The sequence below is a fragment of the Haemaphysalis longicornis genome, unplaced genomic scaffold (assembly GCF_048455015.1).
Source record: "Haemaphysalis longicornis isolate Haplotype H1 unplaced genomic scaffold, Haemaphysalis longicornis Haplotype H1 scaffold_6, whole genome shotgun sequence".
Classification (NCBI taxonomy): Eukaryota; Metazoa; Arthropoda; class Arachnida; order Ixodida; family Ixodidae; genus Haemaphysalis; species Haemaphysalis longicornis.
In genome coordinates, this window is record NW_027526407.1 from 119,367,791 (window position 1) to 119,385,468 (window position 17,678).

Consider the following 17,678-nt stretch of genomic DNA (forward strand, 5'->3'; position numbering starts at 1 on the left):
TTGCGCATTCATAAATATAGGTTGGTGTCTGGATGCATCAAATTTGTTCTCGCTGAGAAATATTATCCTCTTAAATGAAGAAAAGTTTCTAGGCGAAGTATCTGCAAGACCCCGCATGCAATTTCGTAAACACAACTTCAAACAAAAAGAAAAGTCCCGCAGCAGGTGGTATATTCGCCCAGCAAGCTGCAGGACCTAGACACGTGAAATTGGAAGGGTATATTGTTATGAATTCGTGGGAGCCCTGCATGGCTGATATTTCCAAAATCACAATATTACAACACTGCAAAGGCCTCACTTGAAAAATTTTTGTTTACCCCACCTATCATTGAGATATCCTACTGGTTTTACTAATGTGAACAAAGTGTTCACTGAAAGATGAAAGCTCAAATTCATGATTGAGGGTCGCCAACCAGGGCATTGCTCTGAGCTTTAAAAGACAAAGTGCGAACTTTTTCAAAGAAACCTGTCTAAAATTGAGTTTGAAAGGCATCATGAAAATGAAAAACCTCGTTACCTGATTTCGGTACGTCGTGAACCTGGTGTCGCCAATTTCCCATTGAATAGTTCCATCGTCGTCGAGCATGCATACACATGGCTCACAGTAGATGTGTCCCCGGCTGTCCTCAAACTGCTTCGACGAGATGTTCTTGCATACGACACACAGCAGTTCGTCGGGAACTTTTCCGGGAAAGCACACCAGCTTCTCCTCGAATGTTCCTTCCGAATCCTTGACAAGGACCTTTTCCACCGTCATTTTCCTAGTTTTTCATGCAAATTTTCTAAAACAGAAATACATAACATCTGATGAGCCGGACGTCTGCGAAATACAATCTCCTCTATGCTTATACAATCTCCTCTATGCATAATCAATTCAGTTTCAAGCGAATATTTGGTAACACATGTTCATTCAATTTATCTGCGCTTCCACGTGCCATTTCATTGTGGAATGATCTTCCAAACGCCATCGCCGGCTTATCAAACCGTGATGCATTTCATGAGCGAATTACCAGCGATTTTTCTTGAAGCTCATTTGCACATCCTAAAATTGATGTCATATTGTCAAACTTTCTTTTCTTGTTTCCTTTGTTTAAACTTCATATTGTATTCTACGTTATGTAATAAACCTTGCTCAAAATTGTATAATGATGTTGCCCCATATTAATGTTTTATGCCAATTCACATTGCTTGTGTTTTAATTTTCTACCCCGCCTGATACCAAGATGTTCATAATGCCCCGTATTCCAAAACTCATGATGCTTCATTGTTGTTTCATTCTTTACCCCAATGTAATTCCAAGGTATTGCGCTGTGTATTTTTGTTTTATTTTGTTCCCCCCTCGCGCAATGCTCTTCATAGCCTGTGAGGTACTGTGAAATCAATAAATAAATAAATAAATTTCTCTGTTGTCTTCTTAATACACGTAGCGAATTTTACAAAAAAAGGAACTAAAAGCGCAAGATTTGTGCAGTATTCACAAAACATAAATTATCTCCTGCCCAGGTTTCTAGCTCATTTAAATTGTCCACAGCTTAAACTGATGGCATACTTGATTCCTCCAAGCACAGGGAGATCTGATTCCGAAAAAATTGCAAATTACTCTAATGCCTAGAATTATATACTTCTCTTCGCGGCCATTGCTATACGGACGATGTCGAATAGTAGGTTGGCGATTGCAATGCTCACAGCACTCAATATTTGGCATTAGTTAAGGAGTATCTGCTCTTTTTCATTGTTTCACGGTTTAAATGTAATTCCTCCTATTTGTGTACAATGACTCTGGGTTGGAGCCTTGCTCATCGAGACACTTTTTTCTTTTCTTTTTTCAACGACAATATTTAGTAAGGTGGTTGTTCGTAACACCCGGAAGCACCAATGAGACGCGCGAACCTCAATAAAGATGCATTGTTTTTACGTCGGGAAGACAGTTTTTGAAGTCGCACTAAACTCTGTAAGGGTAACTGTACAGATTTTCTGCTAATATTACTACCTTTTATTTAACGCTTCCCCCCCTCCGCCCCCCCCCCCCCCCCCCCGACAGGAACGTACAGGCTTCCGCGATGGGTACAGTATACACACATCTCATTCCTGCACGCATTGCATATCAATATAACTAACGAACCATACCTGAGACGTGTGCGTTCTACCAGTTTTACAGTGGTGAGGCATTGCACCGCATTCGAAAGCAAAACTTTTGTAGTGGTGTATAAGGTTACTGAATCCTGCCACGCTGCTCTTGTGAAGTACTGCTATCATTAAAAATACTTGCTGCACACATAAATACCCTGTGTAATTATTACCACGAAAACTAGGTGTAACTTATGCCACGCCGAAAGATGTATATACAGCTACATTCAAAACGTAGAATATATTCCTTCAAACTGTATGAAGCAAACCACCATACCCATAGACCCATATAATTTTTATTTCTAGTCACGTATTGCCACCTTCGTTTTGCTTCGAAATACAATACCAATTAGACTATCGAAAATAAATTAATCATAAACGAGTAAAAAAACCGTCGGCGATGTGCGTCGGAAGCGAAAACGTGTAAGGCGAAACCAAAGTGCGCCTTCGTCACGTTATATGGAAGTAGTTTGTCATGACGTCAATAAATGGGTTATCAGGACAGAATATAAGTATGGTTCTTGAAAATCGTACTTTCTCACAAGAGTCTTAACAATTTTATCGCAAGCTTTAAACAACAAACATGGGTGAAAAATAAAAAAAATCCAGTGGCGACTCCTTAGCCACTGCCAGGTGATTAATCTACCACGTCACAGAATCTGTGTGATTGAGGCCGCCGCCCTAAGCGACAGCCAATAGACATGACTGGCGATTGTAGGGAAGCCTGTAGTTCTGTAGGATGATATCAGTGGAATAAAAACGCGCCGTTAACACAGTCATTACTGTTTTTATTGCTTACGCATAATATGTCATCCTCACCACTATTTACATCGATGGAACAAGAAACTTGAAACTCAAGATTTTTTTTATTTTACTTTTGCGTAAAAAACGTCTTGCGTACTTCGAATGGCGCTTAGTGCTATACAAAAGACTAGATCTCCAAACTGAATGAAGTTGTTTTTCTCAATGGCCCCTTTAATACTGTCTGACAGCAAGAAATGTTGCATGCCCCGGTGTAAGCGTTTCAAAAATAGTACACTTCCAATGGCGGCAAACGGTGCAAGGAATTCTGAGGCAACTGTGGTAGGGCACTTTTAAGAATTCTCATGAGATCCAAACACCTTTTTCAGAAACTGGGGGATTTTAAGTGGGCGTATGATATTACTTTACGTTCAAGGACCTGTAGCTGGCAAAAACAGTGGAGGCTATGTCGCACGTAAGCTAACTACGCCGGGCTGTGATTCTTACAGCAACGGAGAGTACACGCACTAGGGGCCAAAACGTAGCTGCCTGCAAAGCGCGTGAACAATCGTAAACCCATGACAAGTCTCAGCAAGCATTACTCTTGTGCTCGGGGTGCTACACCTTCCAATAGCGACAAAAGGTCACGTCGATAACGCACGCTTCCTCTGTCGCCCGTTGATTAAAGTTTCGTTTTGCAGTGGCGTTATCTGGAACGGCGACGTTGCCATCACGTAAGGAGTACCTCCCGCTAGGCTTAGATATCCTAGCGGCTATAGAAATGCCCCGCAGCAGCCTTAAACAATTCCTAGTACATACTTTCATCGGAGACATTGCCGCTATCATGAAGCCACTCGACAAGGCATCTAGAAATATGGCCGCTTAGCATTACCCATTAACTAGTCGCCTTGAAAAAAAAAAAAAACTTTTAACAATGACTTCCGCCCGCGTATTTTTCGAATAAAATAAATGGTACCTGGATTGCTCATTGTCTTTTTGGCTTGAGAAACAATGAAAGCCGCGGCCGTGCATTCCCAGTATTCGTTTCCATTACCGTCATGGAACTACAGCGGCACCACACAAGACCGTGATCACGGGTGTCCCCTTGTAAAGAAATCAACTCTAGCACACATGGCAGGGGTGTAACTACTATTCCTAGATAACGCCATCAACTATATCTCTTTTATATAGAATGGTGTGGAACCAAATGACCAAAGACTAACCGCGTTTTTTTTTTTCTCGGGTGTCGGGCAGTTCGTACTGTTAGACAGCGCTGGATGCGTGGGCTCTACACAAACGTAGAAAATGTATAATTGAGTTTGAGGACAATCCTAGCTTAGCGTAAATGGTAGCATTTTCCCGGTTAAAATTTACACCTCACGCAAACAGCAGTGAAGATTTTCCCCCGCTTGTAGGCCTGGTGTCGCTGATTTGAAAGGCTTTCGAGGCGGTATTCTACTTAACAGGCTTCTTTTGAATCAAGCATGATTAAGCTCTACCTACCGGCAACATACTTCCTCCAAAACCGGTATCTACGCTTAGCTGCCCTCTCGCCTTTGGATTAAAAAAGGGATTTACCTGAAGTCTTAAAGTCCAGTGCGTCGACACGATGGAACGTCCTCACGAGACGATAACCGAGCAGCCGCCGTTCGCACCGCCGCAATGCCAAAGGGAAGCCACAAAAGAGGGACCAGTGCTCCGGCGGCGCGCCTTATCGGTTGTCCTGGAAACAAAACCGATAATGCGCTGCGAGACTAACAGAAAAAACAAAATGCGACTTCCGCTAAGAGAACCGATATTACATGCGCGGCGCGGAAGCTGCGAGTCGAGCGTAATAGAAAGAAATATGCACAACGAAATTCACACCTTTCGATTTAACGTGGCGTCGTCTGGCTGCCAAGTGCGAAAGCTACGCGCATGTACTGTTCTTCGCCGCATCGGGAATACGGCGTGACTTCAGACCTAACGGCAGCAGGGTGAAGCGAAACTGTATGTAGTATTTCTTAAAAATATGTTTAGAGCAAAAAACCAAAGACAGTGCACAAAAAAGGAGATGGGAGAAGCGCCAACTTTCAACTGAACTTAGCGCTGGTCCAGTCTCCTTTCGTTTCTTTTCTTTTCGAAAATCCTTTTTTTGAGCGTTTCGGTCATTGACGCATATGCGTAATTGTGATACTCTTACAGTGGCGCATGCTGCGCATGCTCCAGTTGTATGTATATTTACCACCTCCGGCGGTGAATAAAGTTCAGTTGAAAGTTAGCGCTTTTCCCGTCTCCCTTCTTGTGTACTGTCCTTGGCTTTTCGCGCCAAACATATTTTTAAGAATCATGAACCAACTATCCCCCTAACAAAGTTGTCAAATTGTATTTAGTACTTGACGGCGGAAAAACACTCCGGGGCACGCCATCGCCGCGCCTGTGACGTTGCATGTCTGGTGCTGAGGCAGCGTGTGCCTGCGCGTTCAAGCGTGCTCGCTACTCTGTCGGCTTGTTCAATTCGAAAAGCGCAGCTCATACATTCCGTTTGCTGCTGTGAGTCAATTTTGTTATCAACACGTCAGGCTGATACACGCTCGGGCGGCCGATAGCGAGGGTTAAATTGGCATGGCCCGCTCTTTCCTCAGACAGATAACACGTTTTGCCCGTCTCAGTGACGACCTTATTCCACAGGCATTTCATAGCGTCCTTAAAATGCTTACCTAAAACATGCCGTTAACTGTGCACTCCAAAGAGCTCGCCAAAACGAAAAATTAACTGAGCAAGAAATAGTTATATTTAAGAAAGCGCGATGCCCGTTCCCATTGCACAGGTGCCGGCACTTTGTGCTTCGGCCACAGCTCCCGTGCTTCTATACTTATGACGGCACCTGTACGTGTACAAAAACAAGTTTGCAAGAGGACAAATACGGGAGCAGAAATCGGCGCGGTCATGGGTTTGGCACAAAATGACAACAACGAAAGGCGTTTCCCAATTTTATACCGGCCCTCAACGCAAATAATAAAGCAACGTGTAAATGAATATGCCCCCAGTGTGAAACCCTGCATGTGATGAGCTTTGCTTCTTGATGTGAGGAAAAGGACAGCGTAGATGGCGCGTTTGAAGCGTGGAGAAGCACGTGCACAGCGAAGTCTGGACACCGTGCACAAGTGCCACGCCAGATGGCGTACCGGTGCATTTGGCCATGCGTTCGCGTGCCCCGGCTGAGTTTTCAACTGCGTGCGCACGTAGTCACTTAAGGGCACAACCTGTCGTATGTGCGGTACGTTTCCTTTGCCGCGATAGGTTGTACTGGATCATCGCTATCGAAAGAGCCGTAGTAGGAAGCTGACATGCCTCAAATAGAAATTACACTTCGGTAACTATTACAAATACCGTCGGCGTGGCTCATGTCGCAGATCTACTTTTATTTGGTGTCGCAGCGGTGCTAAATGCGTAATATTAAAACTATGAACCACCCTCGCTCCGCTGAGCAGGCATTCGATTTAGAATAGCCCTCCATTTCAAACCACCCCAAGAACCCGCACAAGCGCTGTGCTCTAAATCAGACACTCATATCGACCCCCATCATGCCTGTCCATACGAAGTAGCAGAAAAAAATGACACAGCTTCCCCTACTGGTGCAAGGCTGGAGAAACAACAGAGCTGGCGGTCTTCCTGCCTTCGTCGGAGACCCGAATGTTGCAACTTACATGTATTTCCGACATTGGCGCTCAAAATTATCCATGAATGCCAGGCTCCGAGCGTTTCTTCAGCAGGCTTTGACATCAAACCAAAGTTCACAGCGTGAGCATGCGCTAGAATCAACTGTGAAGTCGAAGCCAACGTCCGCGCTAGAAACAGAGTGAACATGCTATGCGCCCCGAATGCGATGAAAGCTGAGTCGGACCGGCGCCGCTTTCATAACGCGAGCGATTCAGGTTCGATTCCGGCCACGGGAAACGTTTTTTTCTTGTTTTAAACGGGCTGCCCATGTTAGTGTTACCCGCCGCTGCCAACCGCACCGGTCGTACCTTTTGTGGTGGCCCAGTGGTTAGGTTGCTGGTTCCATGGCGTAAAGGACCTCCCTATCCACGTTTCTTTTTTGATGCGGGCACTCCCAGAATTTGCCCGTGGGCTCCTTTCCTCCTCGCAACATTCATTCCCACTTCGATGTTTTTTTGGTGTGGATTGACGGTTTGTTTTTCGGTAGTTGACGGCCGGTGCGTTGCGCACCGCTAGAGGCTTGCACTACTACTCTAGCGAGACGAGATTGCAAGAGAGCGCCTAACGGACCCAAATACTTGGACACAGACTGAAACGGTTCTGTGGGCACGCGCCTCTCGTTTACCGCTGATTTCGCGTTGCTGACCGTGCTTGGCTGTACACGTTCTCCAAACAGCACGAGAGCGGTGGCCGGACGGTGCCACACTGCATGCCAGCACGATCAATGAATACATGCGCCGCAGATAGCGATAATGAGTGGCCATACGCAGCTGGCCTTTCTCAGTACTCTCACGCGTGACTGATGGCTGACTCAAGCGAAGGCGCGCTGCAGCTATCCTTGCTCAGCAGGGGGGCTTTAAAATGTTTACGTGGCAAGCTGAGATAACCTACCAAAGCAAATTTTGCTACCTCTACCAGAAAATAGTTCTTTCGGGGCGCGCGGAAAAATAAACTCCCAACGCGGCGGAAGAGGCGCGGGAGAGGTTCACTCCCGCAGCTCACTGTAGATGGCGCGGCGAATTTACCCAGCGCTCCCAGCGCGGAGGACACCAGCGAGCGCGTCAGCGCTACGGCTTTGTGGTGTGCTTCACCGACGGTTGCTTTGGGCTTGTTTTGGCGTAGCTTCGCATCCATTGCGGGATTACTTCGCACCGTTTCATTAACTTTAGGTTTAGGCAGGTAATATACACAAAGCCAAAAACACACACAAACTACAGGCACCAGAAATTGAGCCATCAGATTCCCGACGTTTTGAACAGTCACTCCGCAATTTTAACCATGGCACAAGAGGCTAAATCTGAACAAGGATTTAAAAAAATAATACATATACCTTTTGGAACTACAGTAAAGAACGTGCACTTTTACTTTTTGTTTCTTTCAGAAAACCTAGAGATAATTTTTTTCGCTCTATGAAATCTTGTACTCTAATTATTGTTTGTTTATGACAACTGAGAACGTTTTTTTGTTCTTTCTTGCTGTGACTTCTTGAATTCTACTTATTGTTTACTGAAATGTAAGAGCTTATGTGTATGTTTTTTGTGGTGGAATTTTCACTGTAATTACTGTCTTTCTCAAAGCTGATTTTCTATGTGTTATTTGTGTGCGTCGTTCTGTTATTTTTTATTGTCACAAAGGACGTGCCCTTTCCCGCAGAGTCGTGCCAAAACCGAAGGGGGGCAGGGCGACGTCACCTTGTCAGGCTTTTTATTTTTTCCTCCGTAGCCTTTTTGACCGTCCCCCTCGACAACTATATAGCCTTTCCTGTACATGTTGTCGCAATAAACTTTCAAACTTTAAACTAACTTGTTCGACACCATCTTCTGGGTAACCCGGACCCGACATAATTAAGTGGTAGTACGGCAAGGATACGCTAAGGATTGGTTTGCAGGGCGGGAAAACAAAATGCAGAGACCACCTACAGACACCTGGCCGTTAGTAAGACGCTACCTTTTGCCTGCTGCTTGCCACGAATGAAATCTGTTTTGTAAATTGATGAATACCGATTCGGTTGTGTTTAAGAGGTATTACAAATTGCGGAAGGAGCAACAGGTCCTGCTAAATAGCGAATAAAATGTTCCCAAAGCTTTCTCGCAATTCTCAAACTTTTTTTCATCTATATAGTTTATTGCAGTTTGCAAAATAACCATTATTCGTGTTAAATAAATGGCCTCCACTCAGCTTACCTCCTACATTCATTTCAGATACCAGTATCACCATGGCAGCAATTCAGCCGATACACATATTCACCGTTTTTTTTTACGAATTTATTTATACGTTTTCTTTAACAACGCATGCTATGGCGCCAGCGGGTGGTGGAATTATATTCCAGAGAGTTTAAACCTCATGCAGCAAAATTTCCGTTGCTATAATCGATAAGCACGGCGGGAACAAGGACACGGTGGTTGCGCGTTCCCGATGAAACACAACCCCCACGACGCTAAAGATGAGTTTTCTTTTGCACGCCGGCGGATAGATGTGTCCACAAACCATTGGAAGCGCCCCTGTACAGCAGGGATGGCAGTAACATGGCTTCGCTTTATCCGGATATAAGGCGACCGTAAGAAGTAAGAACATCAGCTGGGCAAGCAGGATGCGCCTACGCACTTTGGCTATCTGCGGTACATCTATTTATAGATCGCACTGCATTGCTGTTCTGCCCTGCCCGGGTACTGCTTTCGCGCTTGTTTTAATATTTGGATCACCTGTACCTGACTGCACTGCTGTGCCAAGTCGTATCAAACACTACCGTTGTGACGGATGCGCCGCCTGCCTTGGCTCGCGTTCGTACGGGTGGCTGGTTGGCTGTTAAAATATGGTTTTTGTTCCTTTCCCAGATGACACTAAGAAGCAACAATATTTTCCGGAACGTCGTTACGCTAAACTAAAAGCGGCGCAGGCAAAAAACGTTTGCGGCATGAAATCGCAATATTTTCAGAGCGCTAAACAATAGCTAGCGCTACAATGAAACTCTCTGACAAGAAAGATCCCGAGCTGATAATCTCTCCCTCATTACGCGAACTTTCAGCAACGTCCATTGCTATAAAACAACCACGCAAAACATCTGACAAAATCACCAGCAACATACCTGCCACGTCAACAGCCACAACAATTACGAGTCATTACGCAGGCGCCACAACAATATTATATTTGTAGGCCTCTCTATCGGAAAATCCAGCGGCGCTGGACTCCGCTTCCAGCGTAACGCCTGATTATGGGACTACCTAACGCTGAAATACGCCGGACGCGGAAACGCTGGAGCGCGCCGGACCCTGGAAGCTGGAACACGCCGGACGCGGAAACGCGTGGATCCGGCGTGCGCTGGAACGTAACGCAGGAACACGCCGGAGACCACGCCGTCTCCCGCGTATAGCGTGGCCGGTGCTCGCACTAGGCCTTTTTTGTAATAGCCGTGTAATTACAAACCCGCATGACTGTTAACAAAAAATGCAGAATTCCTTCCTTCGGGGAAATCTAAGTAGCGCTACAAATATAAACCAGACTCATTTGGGCACTTTTCAGCTGATTTCGCCCTGCTCAGTGCATTGTTTCATCATCTCGTTCCCTCAGTAGCGCTCAATCTGTTCATAAAAGCAAATTTATTATCACGGATAAAAAAAATACTAAACGAGCATCGACAGTAACCGCTCGAAAATTCGTTCCTTATATTTTTATGGCCATTAAAACACAAGTAAACACATATTTCTTGAACCTATTTTATTTTAACACCAAAAGTGAGAAGTAAAATGGAAAGTGAATCCTTCGCTGGGTTCGTTGCCTTAGTGAACCTTGATCCGTTGAGAATGCATTCGTACAGCAAGGCCTGGACGGGTATCCTGTGACGAAAAGCGCACGTTTCCGTGGTGCAGCACTATCTCGAAGAGTACGCGCGCACGATAGCTGCCCAAGACACGCTGGGGTCTTTTCAATTTCAGTCGATCGTCGAAGCACATCGCACGTATTCCAAATCACGCTGCCGCTGAGAGTTGTCGTATCCAGTCGCATCAAAGCGCCAATTATCCCAAGCACCACGGTTTGTCGTCGCTAGAGGAGTCCTCACTTCGAGATGCCTGGAATCCGGACCACTGTTCTTGCTTTTACCACAGCTTTTGTAGCTTCACATGTTGCTGCTGACACTTCCCGGAGACATAAGACGCACGTTTTTACAAAAACGTTACGTGTAACTTCAACTAGGTACAGCGCCTATGTGAAAAATGGACGGGCCACTCAGCCACGCAGCCACCTACGAATTTTGACCTAAAGGCGAAAAGCAGGGAGGAACAAAGTGCTCCCCGGCCGATCACGAGAACTTGTTCCCCGCCGCGACCCCTCCTCACCCGTCTCGATTCTTCGTATTGTGGGCTACCCCGCCCCGCTAGTGCTGTCGCGCGACAGGCATCCGGTAGTGACTGTGCATTCCAAGACTTTGTTCCCAACGGCCGGGCTGGAGCGAAGGCGGGCGTATTTTTTTCTTTGCACTTTTATTCTTTTTTAACACATCTTGGCAATGTAATGGGCTCACTGGCACCATTTCTTTTTCTTTTAACACGGAGCGGCAACTGGTTAGCTGGTTTTAAAATCTTATTTTCACTATTTAAGCCTGATTGGACACATGGTTCGCGTTAAAATAAACATGTTGCTCGCTAAATAAAATAATACAACAGCATGCAGATTGAGACAATGGGGCTCTCAAAGACCCAAAAATACACGTCGGAATGTGAACTGCAATATTTACACCACGTCCTCAAAAAGCAAGTCTTGCTTGCACTTTATGCGTCCGTTTTGCCAACGGGCTACCCTTATTGCCTGATTCTTTTATCAAAGGTTGTCCACGGCACAATATATTCAATTGCAATTCACTCAAACAACCCCAGGAATTTGTGAAATGCTTTATTTATCCATTAGTTTGGTTAGCGGGCTACGCTTAGATGTTCCAACATTACCGTGATTTGCGATCTGTTGCGTTGTAACTGCAAATTTGTAGCGAAGGTTTTTTTCAAACACGACCGGAATGCTAATGACAGCAATACAACAAACTTAAATTACGACAGACGCTTGCAATGCAATTGAACGACATGATCGTCGCTCGTACGGAGCACTGTTTCCGCGAAGCGCACGCTAAAAAAGTGGGATTTTGCGACACCGCACGGGCCGCAAACACGAAGTTTCGGAGCATCTGCGTCGATCGCGGCGCTGGATTACAACGAGTCGACCACGTAACCAGCGCGCGGCATTGCTGTGTCCAGGCAAGCAGCGGGGCCGGGAGAACGTACTGTCCCGTTCGCCCTATCTGAATACCAGTCAGTATCCAGAGGCAACGTTCCCGTGTTATTCGAGTCTTTCCAGCAACTTCCTCGCAATGATGTCGTCCAGCGCGGCGTTTCCCAGTGCTTTCCTTTCTTTCCGGCGTATTCCATTGCTCTTCCTAACGCTGGAAAATGCGGTCCCCGCGTTGATGTCGTCCGGCTAGGCGCTTGATTGATTGATTGTAGGGTTTAACGCGCCGACGCAACACAGGCGATGAGGCGCGCCGTGGTGGAGGGCTCCGGGTTAATTTTGACCAGCTGGGGATCTTTAACGTGAGCCGAAATCTCGTACACACGGGCGTTTTTGCTTTTCGCCTCCATCAGAAAAGCTGCCGCCGTGGCCGGGAATCGAACCCGCGACCTCGTGCTCAGCAGCACAACGCCTTAGCCACTGAGCCACCGCGGCGGGTAGGCGTTTTCCAGTGTATTCCGTTCTTTCCGGCGTATTCCATCGCTCTCCTAATGCTGCAAAACGCGGGGTTTTCCGACACGGGGCTGTCACCATAACGAGGCCGTACTAAGATAACCTTTGGTTACCTGGCGAAAATCACTAGGCATTACTGGTTCATAATGTAGGGGGGTAATTCCTTCGTTAACCACAAAGGAAAAACCGATGCGCCTTTTAGGGCTGTACTCTCTATGCCCGGTTTCATAGCGAATTGCGATAGCATCAGTACAGTAGTTATTGCACCGTACGCGAAAACTGGTGGAGAAATTTGTACTCGTTTATAGAAGCCCTAGCGTAAGGTGAAGCCATCTTGAATCAAAACAGGGCTGCACTCGCAAGTACAGTCGCGTGCGATTTGAAGGTAATCGCGCGAGCGTCCACCCACTACGACGATAACTCCCCCGCGCGGCTTGTTTTCCCTGCCAGGTTCCAAGCGTCGCATTCTTCTCTCCCGCGATCGCTGTTTATTCAAGCAGCCATCACTCCCGGGGCAAAACCAGTAACGCCTTCCTCTTTTTTATCGCACACGCAGTGACGACGTCGAACTTGTAGTATTTTACAGTACCGTACTTACCCGACTCTAACGCGCCCCCGATTCTAACGCGCACCCGATTTTCCTGGCAAAAAAAAAAACGAAAAAACTTGCACCTCCGATAGTACCCTGCACGGAACTTTGTGACCCAGACAAACGAATGCGAGAGAAATTGGCGATTTATTTCCCGAAGTAATCTCACTCATCCCAGTCCTCGCCGCTTTCCGCTGACCACATTATCTCGTCCTCAGTGCCGTCAAGAGCGTTCGGGATGCCACACTTATGAACGAACGTTCAACCATGGTCGATGGGATCGTGGCCCACGCCTCGCACGCCCATCCCGCGAGCTTCTCCAGAGGCGCACGCTTCAGCCGACCGCTCGTTTTGAACGCGTGAGAGCCGCTGCTGCCATTGCTGTTATCAAGCGTGCAAGTGGAACGATTTGACGATTTGTGTGAACGCCAAAAGAAAAGCCTAGGCGCCTATTAGAGTGCCTAGAATATCTAAGTACTATACGCCTATGCTTCCTGCGTTCGAAAAATTGTTGCTAAAGACTTTGGCGCCATCTTGAGATGGCGATGGGTGGGAAGAAATTTCCGCTGTTTCGGCAGTTTCGGTTTCGTATCCGATTCTAACGCGCATGCGATTTTTCGGCCTATTTTTCCGGAAAAAAGGTGCTCGTTAGAATCGGGTAATTACGGTAGTTATCGAAAAGGTGCGCACAAAGACATTAGGGAGATTTAGTTGAGCGTCTTTTACGGTCCGCTCCGCTCCGATAGCAAGCGTAGGCGACATTGCGCATGCGCCGCGCGCTTGTTCGCGAACGCCATTGGCTCCCGCTGCGCTAAGCGGGCCGCCGATACCGGAGCGGAGCGTTGAAAACGGTCAGCTAAAACTCTCTATTATCGGGAAATAGTGGGCATTTATAAGAATCGGTGCTATCACCGCTCACGATAACCAAGAAGAAAGCTCAGACGTGATTACAACCACACAAAATCACCATAAAGCGGAAAGGGAGGTTTCCTGGCCGCGGGAGTGGTGACTGCTTGAAGGAACAGTGAACGAAGGAGAGGAGAAGGCATAAACTAGGTCCCCGGCGCGCTGAAAATGCCGCGCGGGGGCGTTATCATCTTTACCGGCTGAAGCTTGAGCGATTACCTTCAAATCGCACGCGACTGTACTTTTCACCTTTTCGAGCGGCGTCTTCCCGTCCAAGGAAAGCAACCCCGCCCTTCAACACTAATACGCTGTGGAAGCATTTCCTGAAAACGCGCTCTCCGGACGTGCCGTTAACTCTTAAGCGGGTGACGTTTTTCATACGCGAGGTATTATTCATTAGAGACAACAGTCGCGCTTTTAGCTTCCGCATGAGTGAGGGGTTGCGCCGCAGGAAGTCGAACGCCGTACATTGAATACGCACAACGCCACTGCATCGCAAACGCGAAAAGGTGTTCTCCGACCCGACCAATCAACTACCGATAAAATAATTAACAACCCAACACACCAACCACGTTTTCAAAGCCACGTCTCAGGCATCTTCTACTTCTTCATGAAGTTGTACACGGCCGCTGTAGATGGAAGTACGGACTGCGCAGTTCACACTGGATGTGCTTCTGGGTTCAGTTAAAACGTAAGCAGCAACAAATGAACCTTTGCACGGACAATATTGGCACCGTAAATAAATACGAGTAATACAACTTTTTTACCCGCGCGAACCAGCATAGGACTGATTTATTATGCTTTGTTAAGTTTCGGTATATGGAAACCGCGTCCATCGAACCAAACTGGCAAAGCCGTTGCCCCGTACTTTGCCCACACACCTTTTTTTTTCTTCTGAACCGTATGCATTACACCGGCAGTTATAATTTGAACACCTTACCTGAAATAGTAACCGTCCAGTGATTGCACGCAAAACACACCCACTTCGGAGATGATAACCGCGAATCCAACCTTCGCAGCCGCCGCACGACCAAAGGGAACCAAAACCGCACGCAGCCTACGCACAGGGCGCCGTCGTGTTATCGGTTGCCATGGAAACAGAAGCCGATACGGCGCCGCTAGAGCAGCACAGGCAGAAGTTCCTGTTTGCGCGGCACGCGTCTGATAATGGATCTTCATTCCATTCTAGTTTCGAAAGCTTCACCGAGCTCGCTCCTCTTATTTAATTGTTGAACGTTTCAGTATGCCTTTCCCTGTGAGCTGACCACCCGGCGACGAAACAAGGTGGGTATTTTCGATCACGTCTGCAGGCTCCCAAAATGAAAGGCGGGTAAGTTAGGCTCGTTTTAAATGCATCCGTCAACTTCTCAATTCATTCATGGTTTCTTTGGTTTCTTCTCCTCTAATAGAATTTCACACGTGGTGTTGTATCCTAGCATTATTAATTTCCCAAAAATAGCTTTACCCCCACTTAGCGCATTACCCACGGAGGGAAGAATCGCTGTTTTGCTTTGTTTTATTTGTTGCAGTCAATTGCTAGTACAAATCCAATTTTACCGCCATTGATGTATGGTTGTCAAGGGTGAACATAGATGGCTACACTTGCTCATAGCTGCCGTATGTCGAGCAAAGTCTAGGTTTTTCCATAACGCCTATCTAGAACAACGCCAACGGGTGAGCGGACGCGCCAACCGTGTCGCTATAGCCGTCGTTTCAAGGGCGTCATTTACGCTAGGACTGCTTTCGCCGATTGCCTTAGCGTTTTGATCGCGCACCCGTGAGTCACGTTTCTTTTCGTTCATGTTAGTCGTGGTAGTGTGGTTGCCTTAGGATGCAATAACCCAGAAGAAAAAAAAAATACGTGCAGCTGAAAAGGCTGTACTGTTGGGCGAGTTGGTAGTTGATTAGGCTCGACCCGTCGCTTTCTGCTGTGTTTGTTTTTTTCCCGCTGTAGCAATTCTAATGTGTTCGTGATTTAGGCGCACGTTAAATATTCCCGGAAGGTGAAAATATTCCGGAGCCCTGCATTACGGTGCGCCCCATTGCCTCTGCAGAGCCTGCGCTTGAAACACTAAAATGATATCAATCATGTTGCTATTTTAATATTTTAATGCATCTAGGTGGCAGCTAGCTTAGACATCAGACCGGTTGAAAGCTTTGACTGTTGGAAGTAAGAAACTAAATCTTCTTGAGACTACATTTAAAGGCTCGTTGCGCATTCATACTAATACCCATTTTACCGCCATGTCATCAATACTTAATATCTTTACAATCAATGCGCGCACCTGCAGGCTTGAGTAACATGCAACCACATCAGGCTTACGTATTGCCGCTTTCAACAAAGGCATGACAGCGTCAAAACGCTTCTCGTCAATTCAAGTGCCAACTGTTCCGATACAAAGACAGCATTATCGGCAGTGGAAGTGCTTACCACTGGCGCACAACAATAGCTATGTCTTCAGCATATGGTTTCTTTTTAAACGCACAACTTGCAGTGTAAAAAATTGCTGTCGGCATTCCTATTTGTAATAGAAATAACATATATCTTGCTCCATGGTTTTATCTATTGGAAATCCTGCTTTTTCCCCATAACAATCACAGTGTGTCACCCAAATTTCCGAAAATTGTCGAGATATCAAGCGAGTATGTCACGTAGGGGTGATTTTCGGCCACTTTAAAGCAATTTTTCTGACTTTACAGACTCAATTGTTTGTGCCATTCGCGGCAGCCGATATCTAAGCCAAGACCGACGAACAGGCGGGCACTTAATATTCCGGACCACGCGAGCGCGTGGGAAAAGCCACCGATGCGCACTCTCGAGGCCTGGCACCCGTTGTCGAGACCAGCGCGGCGCGCATGCGCGCCGTTCTTTACTCGCAGGCACGCCGATGCTCTCGCTTCCTGCAGCGGTGTTGCAATGGTCACTGAAGCACCGCCGAGCGACGCCTTCGTAGTATTCCTTTCATCCCGATGGTACATTTGCGGCCTAATGTGACAACTGCGCCGGCATTGGCGCAAGTGCCCCTCGCGTCCTTTATCGGCAGCGCAAAGCGAGCTGAAAGATAAGTTCAGTTGTCAAGTAGTATCGCTATTCATCTCGCTTGAATTTCGTTGTCGATAGCGGGACTCCCTGTGAGTGTGCTTCTGACACGCTTCATAAGGCGACGCCACTCGCAAGCCGTTAGCCTCCGCGTGTATAAACGATAAAGCAGAATAATACTACACAAAACATTCTGCACGGGTATTTATCAGGGCGCGAGGAGCACTTGTGGCCAAGCCGGCGCAGTACTCACATTAGGCGGCAATTGCATCATCGGGATGGAAGGAATGCTACGAAGGCGTCGCTCAGCGGTGCTTCAGTGACCATCGCAACACGCTGCAGGAAGCGAGAACATCGGCGTACCAGCGAGCAAATGGCGCGCATGCGCGCCGCGCTGGTCTCTACAACAGGCGCCAGGCCTCCAGAGTGCACATCGGTGGCTTTTGCAACGCGCTCGCGTGGTCCGGAATATTACGTCCCCGCCTGTTCATAACTTGGCTATTGTAGTGGGACCTCTATTTCTGTTTGATCGTATTTATTGAAGCCGAACGTGTTGTTACCCCGCTGAAAACTCTAGTTGAGTGCTGGGCCAAACTGTGTCACTCTTGCGAATTTTGCGTCCCTGCATCGCAAAATTGGAAAGTTTTACATTGTTTCTGAAATTTTGATTCGTCTAAAAAAGGCTAGTTCTTACGGGAATGTTTGTGTTCGACCCAACAGAGGCTAGTTCGTTGAAATTAAAAAAAGGGTTACTTTGTCTTCATGGCCACTGTAAGAGCCACTCTCCATAGTTACTGCAATGACAATACAGAACTTATCTGAGAGTAAAAAAAACAGACGTTATAC

General features: G+C 46.8%; 2 protein-coding genes across 3 annotated transcripts in view; one reads left to right on the forward strand and one right to left on the reverse strand.

The window, feature by feature from the left end:
• LOC144141136 (TNF receptor-associated factor 6-like) overlaps positions 1 to 14,937 on the reverse strand; it is a 35,613-nt gene extending 20,676 nt beyond the window's left edge. The window contains exons 1-3 of the mRNA XM_077672669.1: positions 14,733 to 14,937; positions 4,447 to 4,591; positions 518 to 782 (exon numbers count right to left, since the gene is read on the reverse strand). Coding sequence (XP_077528795.1) covers positions 518 to 757 — 240 coding nt within the window. The 5' untranslated portion in view covers positions 758 to 782; positions 4,447 to 4,591; positions 14,733 to 14,937. The remainder of the gene's footprint in view (positions 1 to 517; positions 783 to 4,446; positions 4,592 to 14,732) is intronic.
• Positions 14,938 to 14,945: 8 nt separating this feature from the next.
• Positions 14,946 to 17,678, forward strand: part of LOC144141135 (TNF receptor-associated factor 2-like) — a 38,412-nt gene continuing 35,679 nt past the window's right edge. Inside the window, exon 1 of one of the 2 annotated variants that reach the window (XM_077672667.1) lies at positions 14,946 to 15,076. The gene's annotated coding sequence lies outside the window, so the exon portion shown is untranslated. Of the gene's footprint in view, positions 15,077 to 15,445; positions 15,570 to 17,678 lie in introns of those variants that run through there. The other variant, XM_077672668.1, reaches the window with a different exon arrangement.